Source organism: Panulirus ornatus, chromosome 19 (assembly GCF_036320965.1).
Source record: "Panulirus ornatus isolate Po-2019 chromosome 19, ASM3632096v1, whole genome shotgun sequence".
Classification (NCBI taxonomy): Eukaryota; Metazoa; Arthropoda; class Malacostraca; order Decapoda; family Palinuridae; genus Panulirus; species Panulirus ornatus.
In genome coordinates this window covers 61391540-61413144 of record NC_092242.1, presented here as the reverse complement: position 1 = coordinate 61413144, position 21605 = coordinate 61391540, and the positions used below count along the sequence as shown (strand labels likewise).

Below are 21605 nucleotides of genomic sequence, written 5' to 3'. Positions count from 1 at the left end.
ACATCAGGACTATACTGTGCTGAGTGTGTGATGGATGATAAAGAAATGAATTGTGTTGGTAACAGCATAAAGTGGAAAGGCAGATTGTGTAAGTGATAGGTAGAATTGTTGAATGAGTGTCAAGAGATTATTTTATCCCAAAGTAACCACAAGGAAATGTTTGTTTACATTGTAAATCAATGTGGAATGGTCTAGAAATGGGGGAAGCACATGCATATACTACAATTTGCAGGTTATGGAACTAGATACTTGATATGAAATACACTGTGGCATGGCATAATTGGACACATTTACACTTTGTCACAGGACATTTATATAATGCCAGTGTTGGATATATAAAAGACACTCTTCTGTGTACATATAGTATGTGTACAAAATTGACATCTATAGTCTAGCTTCTTTGAGAACAGCAGGAGGAATATCTAAAGAGGCAGTGGTTGTAATCCTTATTTCCTCTGTTGTTATTGTAGAATTGTATCTAAGCTAACTGGTAGTATCCATCCCTTCATGTGGTTCATGTTTTCTTTTCCCCATGCAGGCTTAATTTTGCAAATTTTGTTAATTCATAGATATATCTATCTTTTCTTTCATATATGTTTGTGTTAGCAAAGCAACTTCAGGAATAAATAGATGGCTGATCCCTAGAGGAAAATTCTTGCATGGTTCTTTCCTCAATTCTTTCTTTTAGAGAGAAATGATACAGGAGGGAAGGATTTCTAAACCATCACTTCTACTCCTTTTAGTGTTCTGCAGCAAGTGAAAGATAAATGGGTAGTAGTCTTTCTCCCTCATTCCCAGAGATATCTGGCTCTTATATCTACTTGATGGTACTACCAAAAGCAAAACAGTATAGATCCAAATTAGTTTAAAGAACTGCTTTGTAACTAAAAATAACAAAATTGTTTCAATTAGATTTTTTGAATATTACAAATCATGATTTGAAACTTTCCCAAACCAGTGAAGGGTGAAATAGTAGCAGAGCTAACAGCATCCACAGACCCTGAAATACATTTCAGTGACCTCACATAAGATTTTGTAAGGTTGAGACACCCTTATGAATAAAAGACATTTTTAATGAAGACCGTTTTTACAGCAGGGCTGAATTCAGCAAGTTGAATCCATCTTAAGTTGAACCATTGAAACCCATGTTTTACAGTGGGGGGGTTATGTTCCCAATATAACTCCTGTGAATTGTACTGTACTTGAAGCAGCTTACCACCCATATGCAGTACCAAAACATGTCATGATGTAATTCAGATGATTTTTTTTTTAAAACTTGTTGAAAGAGGTCATACTTAATTGGTCCCCACTTTTTACATTAGTGAGGTGTTCCAAGAACAAACAATGAAAGGCCTTCTTCACTCACATTACAGTATATTCTTTTTGTCATGCTTCAGGTTAGTCTGATCACTTTTTGCTGTATGGTTGACAGGTTTTCTTTGAAGAAATATTTATTAACACAAGAAGTATCGTAAGAAAAGGAAAAATGACCTGGGAGGAAAGTAAATGAAACTGAGAAAATATCTAGGTGAATTTAGGATTTTGTTTCATTCAGGAGTGTCATTGGTGGAACATACACACACTGATGTTTGTGTGTCATTTTCATTGTGTCTGTCTGCCTGTTTATCTACATTTTCAACAAGGGCTCCAAATTCCCATGAGAGCAAAGGAGAAAAATAGGAGAATTATGAGGATCTGTTTACTGTACAAGTCTTGCATCTGTCTAACTTGTAATGCCTTTGTATAGTAAAACTTAAATTTGCTTCACATATAATGAAGATTCTATTGGATTGTTATGCATTATAATGTGTGAGAGAGAATTTCTTTTTTTTAACTTGATGACCTGATATAATCTTGTTTAACTGAGGTTTGTGTATAAAATAAGGATTACCTTACTCCATGAAAGTAATTGCTTTATAAGTTATCAGCTGAAAAGGATTTTAATCTTATTACAAAGCTGAGGGTACAAAATATTTGACTAATTGTTTTCTTGAATAGAACTTTAGTTTTAGAACTTTAGTTAGTCTTGAGACTGTTGGGGGCATAGTCACAGGTCTTGTAGAGTCTTGTAAATTTGCTTTTTCAGTTTGAAGTAGGGAAAATGTCCTGTAATATAGATGTGTCCTGATAGGGAAACATCACAAGTTAATTGTTATTGACCCAACAGCTGTTCAGCCTAGCATACCACCAGTGCCGCTGGAACTACAATGATGAAGAGGATGTTCGTCAAGTAAATGAGAACTTTGACCATCACGATCTACCAATGGATGTAATGTGGCTTGATATTGAACATACTGATGGGAAAAGGTAAGCTAGTTGAAGACAGAGATAGGCTTTGCTGTGGATTTTGTCCTCATATATTATGTATGTGATTGTTCACCATGGTAGAATGGTACAAGATAAAGACCTTAAAACTTTTGATGTTTGAACTTTATGCACGCTTTCTGTAGTAGCCTACTTTCCAACTATTTCTAAGCATTTGCCATCTTTCCAGACACTAATCAATTCTCCTAAATTAGATAAGCTTCTTTTCGTATATCTGCTCCATGCCAAACCTTTCATTGCACCTATGATACATTTCTCTTTGTTACTATTTCTTTTTATATTGTTATCCTTTTCATATTGTCTTAGTAATGTTGTCTTAGTAACATGGATGTGCATAGTTTTACTTAACATGAGTGAATATGCATTAAAAGTATACACATACATACTCTACCTATCATGTGCAGTATACTGAAACACAGCCACCTATCCACAACCTGGCCCTGCAGACGTTTTCATTGTTTTCCTTGTATGCTTTACATGCCCTGACAGTATTTTTAGTCGTGCATTCTTTTTATGTGTTCCTTTATTTGTAAAGGATTGCTTTTCTGTTATGTACACCAAAGAGAAAATCTTATACCATATAAACATCATTATATAGAGATTAAAATGTGTACTACTGGTGGCATATAAATGTTTACAATTATCATCGACTTATGATGCTTCTTTTGTTCTTGAATTTTAGTGTTTGTCACGATTCCTGTATTTTGTATACTATGGTTTGTGTATTGTAGGTGGTGTAGAAGTATTACCTGATCATTTAGCATGTGATTAAAGTCCCAATGATGCTAGATTTTTTATTTTTAGTTTAGTAAACAGTTATTTGCTTGGACTGTTTTAAGTACTGATTTGCATGGGATGATCAAAGTACAGACAGGTTCCTTGTTTGCACTTTGATAGGCCTTTAGCTCTACAAATAAATAAGACTGAGGGGTGGATGGAAGGCTCAAGAGATGGAAGCTTTAAAATGTTATGCAGTAAAGGAGGAGACACATACATTGCCAGCACAGGGCAGTGGATAATTGTTGCAGTAAATGAGCTTTATTGGATTGGGGCTGAGAACCCTACTTCTGCAAAATTGATTTCCATGGAAAGCACATATGATGTTGAACAGAAAACCTGTATGCAGTTATTTCACACTTTATTGTAAGGAATGGAATTAAAGGTATATAAAGATTGACTTTTCAGCAGTGTTGGAATTGTTCCCTAGAGATTTTGTCAGATTTGATAAGAGTGTTGTGTGGAGGATCTAATCAGATTATTAACTTTTTTTTGAAATCTTATTGTCAACTTATCTCCTAGTCCTTTTCATTCATTATTCATCTACACAGAATTACAATGTAGCATGCCAAACTCATATGCTTTATTTTTTTTCATACTTGATCACTGTATCCTTTGTTAGTGAAGTAGTGCCAGGAACAGATGAAGAGAGCCACATCTGCTTACATCTGTTCTCTAGATGTCATGTTTGATGCACCGAAACCACAGCTCTCTGTCCACAGCCAGGCCTCACAGACCTTTCTGTGATTTAACCTGGATGCTTGGCATGCCCTGGTTCAGTCCATTGATGGCACATTACCTTCATTATACCACATAGCTCCAGTTTACTCTATCCCTTGCACGCCTTTCACCTTCCTGCATGTTCAGGCCCCAATTGCCCAAAATCCTTTTCACCCCTTACTTCCATTTCCAACTTAGTCTCCCGATTCTTTATGTTCCCTCCACTTCTGACACATGTATCCTCTTTGTCTTTTGCTACATGTTAAAATTTTTGTAATGAAAGAGTAACTAATAGGACAGATATTTTGCTAGGTAGGCATTCATCGTGCATTTACAAATTAAATTTAACAGATGATTACTGCAAAGGTTGTTGGAAAACTCACCCACAGTTTCCAGTTCTTCACCATGCAAACTCATGTTATGCTGTCTTATTTTTAAAAGTCTAAAATCTTAGTTTTAGTTGCATTTATTGTACTTTCAGTATTTTCTTCATAAAAAGTCAGAAACAGCCTGCCTCTCCTTCAGCAAACAGAAAAGTATCACCTAGTGAAAATAATCATGATTAACATTTGAGTTTCACAATTACATATCAGTCCATAGCAATTACCCAACCTCCTCCAACCTTAATACTAAATAACAAAGATAACAGTGCACAAGTTTGACTTGCTCCCACCTTTTTCAGGCCGCTTACTTCTATCGCCAATTTTTCCCATACGTGTGCTTCCTCTATGAAAACTCTTTAAAAGCATTCTGAATTCTTCCATGCACACCTTATGATTATCTTTACTCCACATTAGTTGTGCAAATGGCAGATGCATATGCCAGCTGCCCACATGGGTGCATTTTATTATTGTGGCTGGCTTATGTGTTGTGGCCATACTCAGGCATCAGATGGTATTCTGTCTATGAAGTGCGTGTACTTTTTTTTGGAATGAATGCAACGTTTTCTTTGTCTTTCATTAAACTAAGCACATGCTACTTTTTGCTTGCTTTGTTGATGTAGTGTGACAGACTTTTACTGTCCAGATGCTTTGACTTTGTACGTTGTTTATCATGTCTTATGATTTGTTTATCAGGATATGTTTGTTTCTTTGTTGAATCAAAATTGAGTTTGTAGACAATTTTGGGCATGGTATATTGTAAGGAAGTAATTGTTCGGAATAATTGTGCAGCTGTTTTAGAAAACTTCTTGATAATAAAACAGTTGCACAGTGCGTGATGAATATAACAGTTGTTTTTTACAGCTATTTGTGTTCCTTATCAATATTCATAGATACTTTGGGCTTGAATGACATGAAGTAATCAACTGGGAAAAGTTTTTCATTTTCTATATTTTCAATTGGTTCAGGTATTTTACATGGGACCATCATAAATTCTCGCATCCTCTGGAGATGACTGCAAACTTGACTGCTCGTGGTCGCAAGCTGGTTACCATTGTTGACCCTCACATTAAGCGAGACAGTAACTATTTCTTCTACAAGGAGAACCATGACCGAGACCTCTTTGTTCACACCAAGGATGGAGGTGAATTTGATGGTAAGAATATCCTGAACTTTCATTATCTGTAAATAAATCTATGAAAAAAGGAAACACATGCTTTATTGTATCAGCTTATCACATAACTTTTCTCATGGGCAGTGTTGGAATGCAAAAAACGTCAAAGTGAAAATGAACACCAAAAGAGCTGCTAAGTAAATGGGATACCAGCCAATGTGTCAGTGTATTAGTGCTCATGTTTTGAGAGCTTGGACCATGTTATCTATGTTGCATTTTGAAGAGTGGTGGCATTTCCTGAAAAATGAAAACACTGGTACCTATGCATGCTCATGGGTTTAACATTGGTAGGTGTTTTTTGTCCTCGTGGTTTATTGATGGCATATTACTGTTATTTTATTTCCTGCATTGTTAGGCTGGTGCTGGCCTGGATCATCATCCTACCTTGATTTAACAAATCCTGAGGCACGCGATCACTACAGTGACACGTATATGCTGGAACGTTATAAGGTGAGATAAAAATGTAAGTTAATTAAGGGCTATTTTGATAGAAGTTAAGCACTTTGGATTTGCTTATGCAGTGGGAGACAAGTTTCAGGACTGATCCTCAGAACATGAAATTAAATTTTGATGCTGGATTAGGCACAGAGTTATGATATATCCTGTTGCCAATAATCTGGGCATCATATCCAAATTTGTGTAATGTATGTTCCTGCTTGTCCAGTTATTCACAGTGGGAACCGAGGCCAGTTTCCCTAGGTATTAGCAAGTCCTGTTGATTCTGAAACATAGGAAGGAAATCTTTGGATATAATTAGAACTGTGGAAAAGCCTTGCTTTATATTTCGACTGTTTGCACTGAAATCACAGCTTGACCCCACAAACCTTTCTATTGTTTCCCCCAGCCACCTCATATTTCCTCTTTCAATCCATAGACAGCATGTTGCCCCCCTGTATACAACATTGCTACAGTTCACTCTTACCTCCTACATGCAGTTCGCCCCCTTGCATGTTCAGGCCCTGACCACTCAAAAGCATTTTTACTCCGACCCTCCATATCCACTTTGGTCTCCTCCTCCTTGTCCCCTCCACTTCTGACACATATATCCTCTTTGTCTATCTCGCTTCACTCAGTATCTCCATATGTCCAATTAATTTTAGCACAAACTTTTCAGCTTTCTCAACCATTCTCCGGTTACCACACCTCTCTCTTACCCTACCTTTATTTTACCTATTTGATCAACCCTCCTTGAACCATGCAGCATGATTGAGAGAGCTGACCAGGATGTACTGAAATGATATGGTCATATGGAGAGGATGAATGAAGAAAGACATGATTTCTTAAGAACAGATACTTGTTAAAAGTTGAGAGAGGAAGGGGAAGAGGGAGATCAAATGTTGGACGGGGATGAGAGGCATTAGTTAAGAACCCAGTGAGAGAATTGTGTTGAAAATTTTCATAAAAGATGATTTTCTATATGATTCAGTGATCATATGTTGAATGTTTTGAACTTAGAATTTTGAACCAAAATTCTTTGAAAGCTGATACTCGATCTAGTGTTGGTCATGGGCCAAGTGTCGGTGACTGCAGTGCTCATTGAACATAGAGGTAGATTACTTCAGTTACTGGTACTCTACTTTTATTAGATTTGTGACTAGCTTCTTAAAAATTTAACAATATTGGACAAGGTAATATTTAGCACAGACCTACTATGTATATTTTTATATGCAACACTCATAAGTACACACTCATAAGTATTTGGGGCAGGAAGTAACTAAGTATATATATATATATATATATATATATATATATATATATATATATATATATATATATATATATATATATATATATGGAATTTGCCTTCAAGTTGTCAAACAGCAGGTGAGAAGTCACCTTCATCAATGCTATATATGTACACACACATAAGTATTTGGGGCAGGAATTAACTAAGTCTTGTTAAGGACTTTCTCTTCGCAAATGATTTCATTATTTCCTTGCTGTTGTGTGGTGTGCAAGCCTTGAAGCTGTAGGAACCCAGTTAAAGGAATCCTGGGGATATATGATGCTGATGTTCTGTACTCCTTATCAGTCCATAGAAAACTAAGATTATTCATGCTTTAGATGCTAAATTTTTGTGTACATCTTGTTGGACTTTGTCCAGGGTTGCTCTCTTTCTATTTCTTTACACTTAGTTACTTCTCTGAATTTTTTACTCTAGGTAATGAATATCTCTTTATCTCTAGTTACTCCGCTCTGGAGGTGTTATGGTCCATTCATGTTTCCCTTAATAGATTTCAATTATTTTAGGGCTCAACCTTGGATACCTTCACCTGGAATGATATGAATGAACCATCAGTGTTCAATGGACCAGAGATCACTATGCAAAAAGACAACATTCACCCAGGTCTGGGAGTTGAGCATCGGGAGATCCACAATGTGTATGGGCTGTTATTTGTAAGTAAGCAAAATGATTAAAAATAGTCCATAATTATTAATAATGTACCTGATTTGTTCTTGCCACTTAATATCCAAACTTTCAGATTTAGCTGTGCATGATGATTAAGATACATTTCAGATGACTTGTGGGTGTGTGATATATAATGTGCTTAGTACACCAAGACTTTGTAATTATAGTTTGGTATTAACACTTTTATGGACAGCTCAAGTTTAAAGGTTAGAGTGCATGATGAAGGATATTCCCGCCTGGGTATCGGGAGGGTTAGTGATATACTTGCCTCGGTATCAGGAGGGTTAATGATGGTTATGTAGTGACCCAGGACTTCAGTGGTTGTCAAGTTACACTTCTCTGACCCAGATAGTTGTCTTTTCTTTTTGCCTAACCCACATGGGGACAACTGGCACTCTGTTCAAAAACAAACAATCTTTCTTGTCACACATAACACTTGACAACACTTAACTAACAAAGCTCATTCTTTGTAACTAGATTTTCCCGTGGTGAGTGCTGTGTGCTAGCCCTACCTTTTGTCAAAATGGTAGGAGCAGTAAATAGAGGTAATAGTTAGGAACATTTAGGTAGGAGCATTAGGTAGAAACATTAGGTGGAAGTAGTAGGCAGGAACTTTAGGCAGGAGCATTAGGTAGTTGTAGTTAGGAAAAACATTAGGTTGGAGCCTCTGTAAATACTGTACTAGACTTGCCCTTTGCCAGTAGCATGTCAAGTGCGAGATACTTAAGGGTAAGAAGCAGCACTGGAGTTCACTGGTTATGGAGACCCAGTTGCCATGAACACCCCCATGAGGGAGTTTCAGAAGGAAAAGGTATCAGAGATATATAGATAGATAGATGGATATAAATACTTTTATGGACAACTTATTTTTCTTCAAGGTTAGAGTAAGTGGTTGAAGGACATATTATAATCAAGAAAATTTTGTAATTGTTGGAGATTTACATATACCACTTCCTGTAAAATTAGGAGACTGTTAAGTGTACAGGATGTCTGATTTGCTTTGTTTTACAGCACCAGGCGACATATGAAGGACACTTGCGTCGATCAGAAGGTCGTTTACGTCCTTTCATTTTGACCCGTGCTCACTATGCTGGCACCCAGCGTTCTGCAGCAGTATGGACTGGTGATAATACTGCTGAATGGGGTCACCTTCGTATATCTGAACCCATGTTGCTGTCGCTTTCCGTAACTGGCATCACACATGTGGGGGCAGACATTGGTGGATTTTTTGGCAATCCTGATGCAAATCTTATCTCCAGATGGTACCAGGTATGCTAAGGTTGAAAGAGTGGACAGGTTGGAAATTAAATAAGTGAAGATAATATGTAATGTGAGGTGAGTTGATTGTGTAAGGAATGGGTGAAACAGAGAGGTGTGATAATAAGTGCAGCATGATTGAGAGGGCTGACTAGGATGTCCTGAAATGATTTGGACTTGTGGAGAAAATGAATGAAGAAACACGTGATTTCTTAAGAAGAGATACTTGTAAAAGGTTGAAGGAGGAAGGAGGAGAGGGAGACCAAGGAGATCAAATGTTGTAGGGGAATGAGAGGCATGCATGGGATAGAATAAGTGGTGTAGGTGGATGATGTGCTGCCAGTAGGCTGAACCAGGACGTACAGAGCAGTAAAGGTAAATTATAGAATAATCTCTGGGGCTTGGCTGTGGATGGTAGGCTCTCTTTTTGATGCATTATGTTTGACAGGTTGTTGTTTGTCTGTTCTTGGTGTTACCTTAATAAGGCAGGAGAAGCAGTTGTGTGTTAATTTTATATTTTTTTCCATACTTGTTCTCTGTTTTCCGCAAACTAGTGCCAGGAACAGATGAAGAATTCATCTGGCATGGACCATCCTTGAAACTTGCCTGAATCAATTTGGGATCAGGTCAGAAAGGCTTATCTTCACTGCTCCCTCATTTTTACAAAACTACATCTTCATTACTTCCTCATCTTTATTGACTGAAGTCTTCACCAAGCCCTCACCTGCATTGTAATCTTCACCTCACCATCTTCACCCTTATGTTCACTACAAACTTTTCCATTACTCATGTTCATTACCCCTTTATCTTAACTACATCCTAGTTTCACAGTATCCTTATCTTCACTAAGCTGCAATTAATGCAGATGACAGGCCAGCCAAGAACCAGGCTTAGATCAGTTTTTCACTATGCTCCCCTACTCCCTCATCTCTACAGTGCCCTTTCTTTTAGAAAGCAAGATTCAAAGCCTGCCAAAGACTGACCTTGAAACTAAATATGAATATTTTGTATTCACAGTACTCTTCATTACACCCTCATCTTCACTGCACAAGCCATCACTGCTGTATCCTTATCTTTACTAGGTTCTTAGGTTAGCCTTGAATTTAGCTTGGTTATTTTTCTGTTATTTTATGATTATACTCTTCTTTGCTACACCACATCTTCACAGTGTTCAGGAACAGATTAAGAATGGATACTTCTGCTCTCATCCATTCTCTAGTTGTCATGTGTAATGCTGTGAAACCACAGCTCCCTTTGCATCACCAGGCCCCACAGACCTTTCCATGGTTATCCTCGGAAGCTTCACATGTTCGGTCAGTCCACTGACAGTATGTCAACCCCAGTATACCACATCATTCCAATTCACTCTTATCCAATGCCTGCCTTTCACCCTCCTGCATTTACAGTCCCGATTGCTCAAAATCTTTGTCACTTCTTCCTTCCATCTCCAATTTTGTCTCTCCATTCTCAATCTTCTTACTCTCTCACATAACACTTGACAGCATGTTCACATGGTATTGAAACCAAAATAAAATTTGTTTTAACTCTATGTATAGGGGAGTGAGAAAATTACTCATCTACATCCTGTATTTTGTAAAAGGTGACAAGAGGCTGGGGAGTCTGAATTTACATGGAAATAACCAAGAAAAGGAGGATGGAGAGAAAATTGCTATATTTGATAATAGAAATCAAAATTTTATGACCGTGAAACTTAGTTAAGTGGGAAGGGGGTAGAATGGCATAGGAATGTTCTGGGGTAAAGTCTGGGATCAGTGTGAGGGTGATAGCACAGGTAGGATGGCATTAATGATGGAGCTATAGAACTATGTTACAGAGGGTAAGGAAGTGAGTTTGAGACTGATGTGGATAAGAATGTAAGTTCACTGTGATAGTTTCTTTGTTTTTTGTTGTTGTTGGATGTTGAAGGCTCCAGTCATGGAGTATGGTAGTGAGAGTTTTTCTAGGAGGAGCTTATTGAGTGCTCAGGCAGTTTTGATGGAAGGGTTTGACTCTTCTTGGTAGGGGATGTGAATACAAGAATGAGTGATGTGGCATTCAGTGGTGGCATGGGGTATTCAGCATAAATGAAAATGGTGCAAGAATAGTGGAATGACTAGTAGAGTATTGGGTGTCTTAGAGAGATGCATCTATTTCTCGTTGCTAATGAACATTGTCTTCAGGCAGGAGCATTCCAGCCATTTATGAGGGCCCATGCACATCTTGACACAAAACGTCGTGAGCCATGGATGTTTGATACTGAAACATTACGCATTATTAGGAATGCTCTCCGACAACGATACCAGTATCTCCCTCTTTGGTATACTCTCTTCTATGAAAACGAGTTAACAGGTAAGCTGCTTGTAATATATACTTTTCATCTTAATTGTTTTGTAACCATTTGTATTTTTTATGGTTAACTTGGCACGGGGAAACATACCCAAGTCAAAGGTCATCTTGTGTGAAAGGGAAAAGTAAGAGAGTACATATTCAGAAATTAATCAGGGCTCTGCAGGAGTTTGTGGACATGAGTTTTATTGGTAGATAGGCTATAGGAAGGGGGAAAGAAAAATGGAGGAAGAGAAATACATTGCTTAGCTATTGAAGTGGAGGAGGTATCATATCAATCAGTCCTAGAGTGGCAGGTCACCATACTGAAACTGTAGGAAGTAATAATCAGATGCATGCCTTGGATACAAACCTAGGTGGAAGGGGCATACACAGACAGCTCATGAGAACGTTGGCCAAAGTGATACCCATAGAGCAGAGAACAGCAATATTGTGGCATACAGAAGAGGATGACTTAAGTTGGGTGAAGCCATTGAAATTGACATTTTCTCTTCTCTTGCTTATAAAGAGGTGAAGAAAGAACTGCTCAAGAATATGAACATTATTTCATATGAGGATAGTGAATCCCTTAAAGGTATGAAATAACTGCTTATAAGAAGAATGATAAAGGCACCTATATCACAATTCCAGATTTTGGGAGGTAGACTCTGCGATATTATGTGGGATTCCCAGGTTAGAGTGGGGACTTTGTTTATGTGCAGTGTGTTTATGCTATTACAAGGATGAATTGTGCTGTTTTGAAATTGAACAGAGGAAAATGGAATATTCTTAAACAGATATGGAATGGTATTTTACTTCTAGTGAATGTAACAAAAATAGCAGATTACTTCCTACCCCTTATAAGATGTAAAGGTCTGAATTGAGAAACCCTTATGTTCAGTATTAGGAAAAGATTGATTATTAGGAGGAGAGAGTTTGTGAATTGGTGTGTAAAATGGAATCTTCAGCCTGACAATGATTCGGGTTGGAAGTTGGAGAGATGATGGGACAGAACCTTAAGGAACACTACTGTTGGTAGGATGAGAGGGAATTAGCCCCATCAATGACTACTTTAGTGGAATATCTGGAGAGCTAGCTATTCGTTAGGGAATATGGAGAAGTAGAAAGAATTCTACTTCTGTATCACCTGTGTGTAGTAAACAGGGACTAAAGGGGGGTGGGAGGAACTGGAACCCCTGCCCGTTCTTGTATTTCAATTTTGAGAAGAAGAGACAATGTGTGTGGATGTTACCAAGATGAGAATAGAGGAAAGATAGATAGTATGGTTGAGGAAGAAAACCTGGAATGTTCTGGCTCTAAGTGAAATAAAGTTCAAGGTTAAAGGGAAAGATTGGTTTGAAAGTGTCTTAGGATTAAAGTGAGGGGTTGATGAGAGGACAAAGAGCTAAGGAAGGAATAGCACTACTCCTGAAGCACGAGTAGTTAAAGTTTGTGATAAAGCATAAGGAAGTAAATTGTAGATATGTGATTAAAGGTGAAAATGGATGGTGAAAAGAAAGATCATGAGAGGCAAACGATTTGGAAGCAGCTAAGTGAGTGTGTCAGCAGTTTTGATGTGAGTGGATATTAGCCATTTGTGATTTGATTGCGAAGGTGAGCAATGTGGCAGTTGAGGGTATGGTTAGGGGGCATGGAGTATTCAGTGTTATGAATGAAAATGGTGAACAGTTAGATACTGCATGCATGCAAATGAAGCCATTATTTATTTGTTTCTGATGCTACCTTGCTAAAGCAGTTAGATGAAATAAAAGCTTACACCAAATATGAATGCATATAAGCATGTAGTAACCAGAAGTACTGTGAATGGTCTTTAACTTTTCTTCATAGAATCTACAAAAGTTAAACTATAGGGCTTCAAATGATGATACTACTTGCTTGAACTGGAATATGTACCCATTGGTAAACAATACTGGAACGTTCCCCTATGGTGAAAGTACTCAGAAATCCGTGCAAGTCTATTTGATCAAAGGACCAAGCCATTGTATTGAATGTTTGTAGTTATGTTATTTTATTAAATTGTCTTGATGGTTTGTAAATTATTATAACAGTAGTATGAAATAATAAAACAGTATTTTCTGTAATAAAAGATTGTTATTGAACCTTATTAAACTGTTTGAATTTTTGCAGGTGCCCCACCAATGAGGCCTATATGGGTTGATTTCCCAGAGGATGAAGCTTCATTTGGCATTGATTATGAACACTTGATTGGCTCAGCTCTTCTTGTTCGGCCAGTTGTGGATGAGGGAGCCGTAACAGCTTCTGTGTATTTCCCTCCTGGTGTTTGGTATGATGTGCTGGATTTGACTATCTATTCAGGTCCAAGTACTGCAACAGTGTCTGCACCAAGAGACAAGGTACTTTACTGTTGTGGTTTTGGCACAGTAGATTGTGCTGTTGGTCTTACAGAAATAGATAGTTTCTTGGATTTCTGATACAAATTGTTAATTGATTACATTTACAAATGAATTACATTTGAGGAGATAAAGGAAAGAAGTGACACATCTATGTTTGGTAGTCGCCTGAAATAAACAGTGGGTGATTGTTGGGTGTAATACTAGGCCTGCATCTTCTAAAAAACCTTGAAATTTTACAAAGGGTCAATTATTGTTTGAAAATGTCAACACAGATATTAGTAAAGTGCTGACATGCCAAAGCAGTACAGTTTTGTGTTTAGGTATTAATTAATGGGTATTATTTTCGTAAATGCTTTAAAAGATAGTTGACTTTATGTCTTTAACTCTTTCCATGTCACTGCTGGTAATGACATGAGAAATTCATACAATATATTGGCAGAAAAACGTTTTAAGAAATATGAAACACATGCAAACAGCTCCTGGCCAACCGTATAGTTTTCTCTTTGGTTTACTTGGAGTTAGTATGTTGCTTGTGTTAATAATTGATTTATATACTTAACCTCCTTTTGATAGATACGGATGTATTTAACAGATTCCAGTGTATCAGAGAGGTGGGAGCATTATACCTCGCAAAGACAGAGTACGTCGTGCATCATCTTTGATGCGAGATGATCCTTACACCCTCTCAGTAGCTTTGGACTCGGATGGGAAGGCTCAGGGGACTCTCTACATTGATGATGAGCACACTTTTGACTACAGGCAGGTAAGGATGAGAATTAAGTTTATAAGAAGATAAGAGGTAAAGTTTGAGGCTTAAAGTTTTAAAAAAAGTGCTTTCAGAAGTACTGAACCTATAGCGGTGATGAGGCTGAGTATAGTATTATAAGTTATTCTATTTGTACTGGACGTGTCAGTGTAATGTAGGATTTAGGAATACATAAGAATGCGTAAATTAAAGTATTTCTGTATGTTAGTTATATTTGGTAAAATGTATTGTGCATGACAAAGATGGTCTTTTTTTTTTTGTAAATTCCTAATGCTGCCTTTGGAAGGTGGGAAAGACAGTTAGAATGAAATGACAGTAAAAGCTGAGCTGTTTATGCAGTACTAATATTTGCTTTAAAAGAAAGTCAGTAGCAGAACTACTGACAAGTAATGCAAGAAAGTATCCAGCTGAAATACCGTAATTAAATAATTTGTTGAAGTTTCGCTGATAGAGAACAGATGAAAAAAATTTAATAATTGTTGGTTCAGGGCAAGAAGGAATTTATAGCCATTGTTTATGGCTGCTTGAGTTTTTCATGATTTACTAGATATATTTGACCCTTTCAAAAAAGGTAATGATATCTTACCTAATTTTAACTTTTTTCTTCAGGGCAAATTCTTGTACTTGGCTTTGTTTATGGCTGCTTGAGTTTTTCATGATTTACTAGATATATTTGACCCTTTCAAAAAAGGTAATGATATCTTACCTAATTTTAACTTTTTTCTTCAGGGCAAATTCTTGTACTTGGCTTTGTCATACAAGAATGGAGTATTAACTTCAAAGAAGATAGATCCAGCTGGCAATTATGAGACAGGATCTTGGCTAGAGCGAGTCATTATTGTTGGACTGAAGAAACGCCCATCTAAAGTCACTATACAAAGTGCCTGTAAGTTTTTTATTTGAATCACTCACCAATTGTTACATTTTGTGTGTGATGAGGATTGATAACTTGGTGCTTTCATGTTTTTGCTACTTTTTTTAAGCTTTTTTGCCATATTCAGTTTCATATAAGGTCAAATCTATTGTGAACATGGTAAATGCTGAGGGATTAAACTCAGGAATGCCATTTTTTTTTCGTCTTCCATGAAAGGGTAGTATTTTTATTGCTCTTTCTCTTACTTTTGTGTTTTTCTGCTTTAGTTGGGGGAGTATGCTTGTGAGGTGAAACAGTTGCTGTCTATATTGGGAGTACAGTCTCATTACAGAACTTTTCACTTCAGCTTATTCTGCATATCCCAGCCATAGGAAGTAGTGCACCCTTGAAGTGCAGGAGCCCTTAGAAAAGTCATGTTTAACACAAGACTTTCATAGAAATTTATCCTCCAGTAATTATGAATGAAATATATATATTTCTCATACATATTTGCCATTTTCACATTACTGAGACTTAGAGGGAATATCCCCACTTGGCCCCCTTCTCTGTTCCTTTTTTTGGAAAAGTAAAAAATGGGAGGGGAGGATTTCTAGCCCCCGTTCCCTCCCCTTTTAGTCTCCTTCTGTGACACGCAGGGAATATGTGGGATAAGGATATAGTGACCCGTGATGGTCAGTTAAAAGGCTATTTATGTTGAGAATGGTCTAGAGTAAGTGGAGTCAAGGATGTACTGAAGGTGGTACAAGTAAGGGTTAGTTCGGTCAGTGTTGTTAAGAGTGTAGTGAAGGCAAGTATGTAATGATGGAAAGGGTATATTAAAGATGAGGTTTGTACTGAAGATAAGGCCGTATGGAAGATGAGGTAAGTATGTAAGTGAAGATAAGGATGTAGTGAAGACACCTTAAACTCTGAATCATAAGGGTTTAGTGAAGATGACCTTTGAAATGAACCAAAGTTCATTGAGAGGACTGGTGGTGTAGTGATTGAGTTTGGTAGTATCTCCTTCCATAGTGAATATGATTGTGAGTGAGAGTGCAAAAGAAGATACACTGCATTCATTTGTAAATGTTAGCATTTCTAGTTTTCTTTAACTTTTTTGAGCTAATCAGTGCAACATCCTTCTACTAGCTTTTAGTTTTAGACTGCTGAATACTATATGCTGTGTAAATAAACTGAGAATTTCATTAATAGGCATATTCTTCCATTTCTTTGCTTGATTTTATTTTGAAGTTTTTAAAGAAATTTATTTCAAAAGCTTATAATATCATTGTGTGTATAATTCTTTGGTAAGGTTTCTGATTTTATTAGACCTATCTTAATTTTAATTTACAGCTCGAGGTACTCGTGACTTGGAGAGCTTCTTTGAGAGTGGCAGTGGCGCCCATGCAAGTCATTTGACTATACGGAAGCCAGGAGTGAGCATGAGTGAAGAGTTCACCATTACCATCCAATGAGAATTCCAATTAGATTAGCGCTTTATGAGTTGTTAATTGTCAAGGAATAAATCACCTTTCTTCTATTAGAGAAAACTTAATTTTATAGATGTTTGGGGATTAAGTGTTATAAATGTGGCTGTGTAAAGAGTGTTTAGTTATTTATTCATGCTGTTCTAGTAAGCAGTAGTATTTACAGCAAGTTGTTGCTGAAGTGGTACAGTAATTATGTAGAATGAATGTCACAAGGAAGAGTTTCAGGTTCTTGTACTGTGTGAATGGTTATGTATTTGAATATTTTTACTCAATAAACAGGTGCAGTTTTGTAATTTGTTTCATCTGTGATGTTATTGGTAATGGTGAACTGTCATAAATGTAGTCAGTGTTTGTGTACATAATCTGCACACCATGTATACCTATGTATTCATGCATGCATATTGTTTTACCATGTACATGTAAAGTAGGTTTGTGTGTAACTGAACATTACTGTATAAGTATATAGAACATGCATGTATATATGGTATACATGTAGATATATGTGCTTGACTGATACAAAGTTGCGCAGAAAGTGTTTATGAAATTTATTAAAGTTCTAGAGGTTATATTTACATCATGCATATTATTCATGCTGGTTGATCTTACTCTAAGGAGTAATTACAGATGGAATTCTGTGATTTTTAATCCATATTTTTATTTTTAGTATTTTTCATATCTCTGTAGTAACACAAGCTATCTTAATGGATATCTCTGTCATGACACAAGCTATCTTAATGGGAAGGAAGGGTGTATATTTTTACGTCTGTATAGTATATGGGATTGTATATCCTTCACACGATGGCATGGGTAGGTATGGCAAGTAAGTCAAGACTGCTATCCTTTTTTGTGTAGTGCTTTACCAAGAGCAATGCATTTTCCTGAGACAGCTTTGGCCATCACACTCCTTTGTAGCTGCTATATGAAGATATTCTGACTAAATATAAAAGTTTTGAGGTTTTCAGATAAGATTAGCACAGGAATTTTTTGGTCATGAGGCTTTAAGGGCTGTAGTTAATTTCTGAACAAAATGCCTTGTGAAAAATTTTCCAGGTGCTTTCCTTCCACTATTTGATGATGGTAAAATATGCTGCCTATAATTGTATTACATCATAATTTTGATTGCTTGAGAGCACTGAATGGGTTAAGAAATTTTGTGAGAATTTATAATTCATTTCTTAGTTTGATTGATGATAAACATGGGAAAATTTTGTTTTGAGAATTGTGCATATACAGGGTAAAATATTTAACAATTTACCTAGTGTTTGAATTACTAGTGGATAAAATGCTTTTGTAGAGTATTATTTCATATAACTTAATTCCCATTTACATGGAATGGATCAAACAAGGAACTGGAATTCCCAGCATCATTCCCACTAGTTGTGTATACAACTTGTTTATTGTGGTATTAGAATATGTGCAGTTTGGTTTTATAATGGTGATTAGGACTGTTCTAAGAATATTGTACAAAACTTTAAGAACATAGGTATACTTTAACACTCAGCATATATTGGCAAACTTAAGTGTGGTGGTTTCAGTACATGCAGTAGATTTACTCTCCACATGGATTAGGCTGAACTTTATATAACTACAAATTTGGTCCTGTTCTGTATGTGCATAGCCAAGGAACTTCCTGGATTTTACATGAAAGGTCTTTGCGGCCTGGATGTGGATAGGATGTGGTTTCGGTGCATTGCACATGACAGCTAGAGAACAAGTGTAAACGAATGTGGCCTTTTTGAATGTATTCCTGGCACTACCTTGCTGAAGCAGGGAATAGTGATGCTGTTTTCCTGTGTGGTGGAGTAGCGACAGGAACAGATGAAGGCAAGCATGAATGTGTACTTGTGCATGTATGTAATGTCAGTGTATGTGTATGTATATGTTGACATATATATGTATGTATATGTGCATATGTGGGCACTTATGTATATATATATGTGTGTGTGTGTGTGTGTGTGTGTATGAGTGGATGGGCCATTCTTCATCTGTTTCCTGTTGCTACCTTGCTGACGCAGGAAAATATAAAATGAAATAATATTTTAGGAAGGAGGTAAATGATGCACAAAAGATAGGAGAACAAATGGAAACATCAGTGAAATGGGCAAAAGGGAAGTGATAACAGGTAGTGAGGAAGAGGTGGAGTGTTTTGAAGACTTTTGAATATGGATAATGATACAGTGGCAAGTGTAGGGTGTTTGGATTGGGATGGTACGTGAAGTGAGAGTCATGGAGAGTGGTTTTGTTGAGAGAGAAAAGGTGGTGAAAGCCTTACGTAAGATGAAATGTGGCAGGGTGGCTGGAGTGGATGGTATTGCAGTTGAATTTATTAAGATGGGGTGACTATGTTTTTGATTGGTGTTTTGGATTTTTAGTGTATGTATGGATCATGGTGAGGTGCTTGAGGATTGATGGAATGCATGTATAGTGCCATTGTATAAAGGCAAGGGGGATAAAGGTGAGTGTTCAAACTTCAGAGGTGTAAGTCTGTTGAGTATACCTAGTATGTTATAACTTGAGAGGGTGAAATCTTGTAAAGAGCATCAGACTGGGGGAAGGTGTGTGGTTGTAGAAGTGGTAGAGGATGTGTGACTCAGGTGTCTGCTTTAAGGAATTTGGATGAGAAATACTTAAGAAAAAGATGGCTTTGTTTGTAGCATATATGGATCTGGAGAAGGCATTTGACAGGGTTGATAGATATACTGTGTGGAAGGTCTTGAGAGTATACAACATGAAAGGAAAGCTGCTAGAAGCAGTGAAGAGTTTTTATCAAGGATGTAAGGCTGTGTAAAAGTAGGATGAGAGGAGAGTGAATGGTTCCAAGTGAAGGTTGGTCTTTGGCAGGGATGTGTGATGTTACCATGGTGGTTCAGGCTGTTTATGAATGGGATGGTGAGGGAGGTAAATGTGAGAGTCTTGCAGAGAGGGCCTGGGTAGTGAGTTAGTTATCTGTTGTTTGCTAATGATACAGCACTGGTGGCAGATTCTAGTGAGAAGCTGAAGAAGTTGGTGACAGAGTTTGGAAGTGTGTAAAAGGAGGAAGTTGTGGGTGAATGTGAATAAAATCAAGGTTAGGTAGTTGGGATGTAAGCGTGAATATAGAAAAATTGGAGGTAATGGTTTTAGAAGTCTGGGATTGGACATGGCATTGAATAGAACCATGGAAGCTGAAATGTCATGGGTTGGTGGAGGGGGCGAAGGTCCTAGGAGGACTGAAGAAAGTGAAAAGAGTGAATGTTATCCGGAAGGGCAAAAATGGGTGTGTTTGAAGGAATAGTAGTCCCAACAATATTATATGGATGCAAGGCATGAGCTATAGATAGGGCTGCATGAATGTGTTAGAAATGAAATGTTTGAGGACAATTTGTGGTGTGAGGTGGTTTGATGGAATTAATGAAAGGGTAAGAGAGATGTGGTAATAAAAAGTGTGGTTGAGACAACAGGATAGGGTATGCTATGATTTGGTCACATGGGAAGAATGAGTAAGAAAAGGTTGGCAAAGAGGTTATATGTGTCAGAAGTGGAGGGAACAAGGAGAATGGGGTGACCAAATTGGAGATGAAAGGATGGAGTGAAAAAGATTTTGAGCAATCTGGGCCTGAACATGCAGTAGGGTGAAAGCTGTGCATGGGATAGTGTGAATTGGAACAGTGTGGTACACTGGGGCTGAGGACCTGTCATGGACTGATTGAGAGCATGTGAAGCTTTCAGGGTAATCTTATAAGTTTTGTGTGGCCTAGCTTTGGATGGGGAGTTGTGGTTTAGGTGCATTACACATGACAACTGCAGAATGGATAAGAGCAGATGTGGCCTTTTTTTTGTCTGTTCCTGGTGCTACCTTGCTAATGCAGGAAACAGCGATCAAGTGGAGGGGGGGATACTATTAGGTGAATTTATTGATTCTTATATGAATAAATATATCAGATATTGTTAACACAGTTTTGACCACAATATAGACATTTTATGCTGATACTTTTATAAGTTAAACTGCATTAACATGTCTCAACTAAGACACTTAAGTTCCTTAAAATCTACATAACATGATTAAAAAGGTAGCTTCTCTCCATTGAAATGAACTGATGGAATGCTTTAGATTCTATATTTTCTTCATTGAATTTTTCTTTTTTCTTTTATAATGCTGAATTAGTACATGCTGAACATGCATTTAAAGGGCGTATCAGCAGTGAGTGTAATGGGAGCAATATGACATGATGAAAATTGTATTTGTGTGTTTTTGTCCAGTAGTTTTTTATTTTTATTTAGTGAACAGTTGATTTGTGAATATGTTGATTCTCAAAAGATGATAAGATTTCTTTAGAAATGATAATGGAATATAATGTTTTTATAAAAGAAAAGACAGTCAGAGAGGCATTTGATAAAGTAATGGAAACTTGAAGTTTGAGAAAATATAAACAAATGTAGGTTTTAATATATGGTCACAAACCACAAACTTTCGGCAACATTGAGATCATGTGCCATCAGTGACATGGTTCCACTAAATATGAATAAAGTCCAGATAAACGAATATATAATTTTTTGATACTATTAAACTCACAAACCAAGTTGAGAATATTGAGTTAAATTTCTTCCTGTACTAGTGTTAGCAGTATTCCAATGAAAATCAGGACATATGGGGTCGATTCCTTTACATATGCTTGCTCTGATACTGCTTTGAGAATAATACTAGAGGAAAGGATTTTCAGCTTCTTTTTAATGCCCATCATAGTTATCTTCAATGACAGGCAGGAGATATATG

The 21605-nt window shown here is 37.0% G+C and overlaps 1 protein-coding gene across 1 annotated transcript in view; it reads left to right on the top strand.

Moving 5' to 3' along the window:
* GCS2alpha (glucosidase 2 subunit alpha) overlaps positions 1-21070 on the top strand; it is a 32479-nt gene extending 11409 nt beyond the window's left edge. The window contains exons 8-17 of the mRNA XM_071674030.1: positions 2168-2307; positions 5171-5358; positions 5732-5826; positions 7627-7773; positions 8798-9055; positions 11224-11392; positions 13517-13743; positions 14336-14506; positions 15239-15395; positions 16716-21070. Coding sequence (XP_071530131.1) covers positions 2168-2307; positions 5171-5358; positions 5732-5826; positions 7627-7773; positions 8798-9055; positions 11224-11392; positions 13517-13743; positions 14336-14506; positions 15239-15395; positions 16716-16837 — 1674 coding nt within the window. The 3' untranslated portion in view covers positions 16838-21070. The remainder of the gene's footprint in view (positions 1-2167; positions 2308-5170; positions 5359-5731; positions 5827-7626; positions 7774-8797; positions 9056-11223; positions 11393-13516; positions 13744-14335; positions 14507-15238; positions 15396-16715) is intronic.
* The last annotated feature ends 535 nt before the right edge of the window (positions 21071-21605 follow it).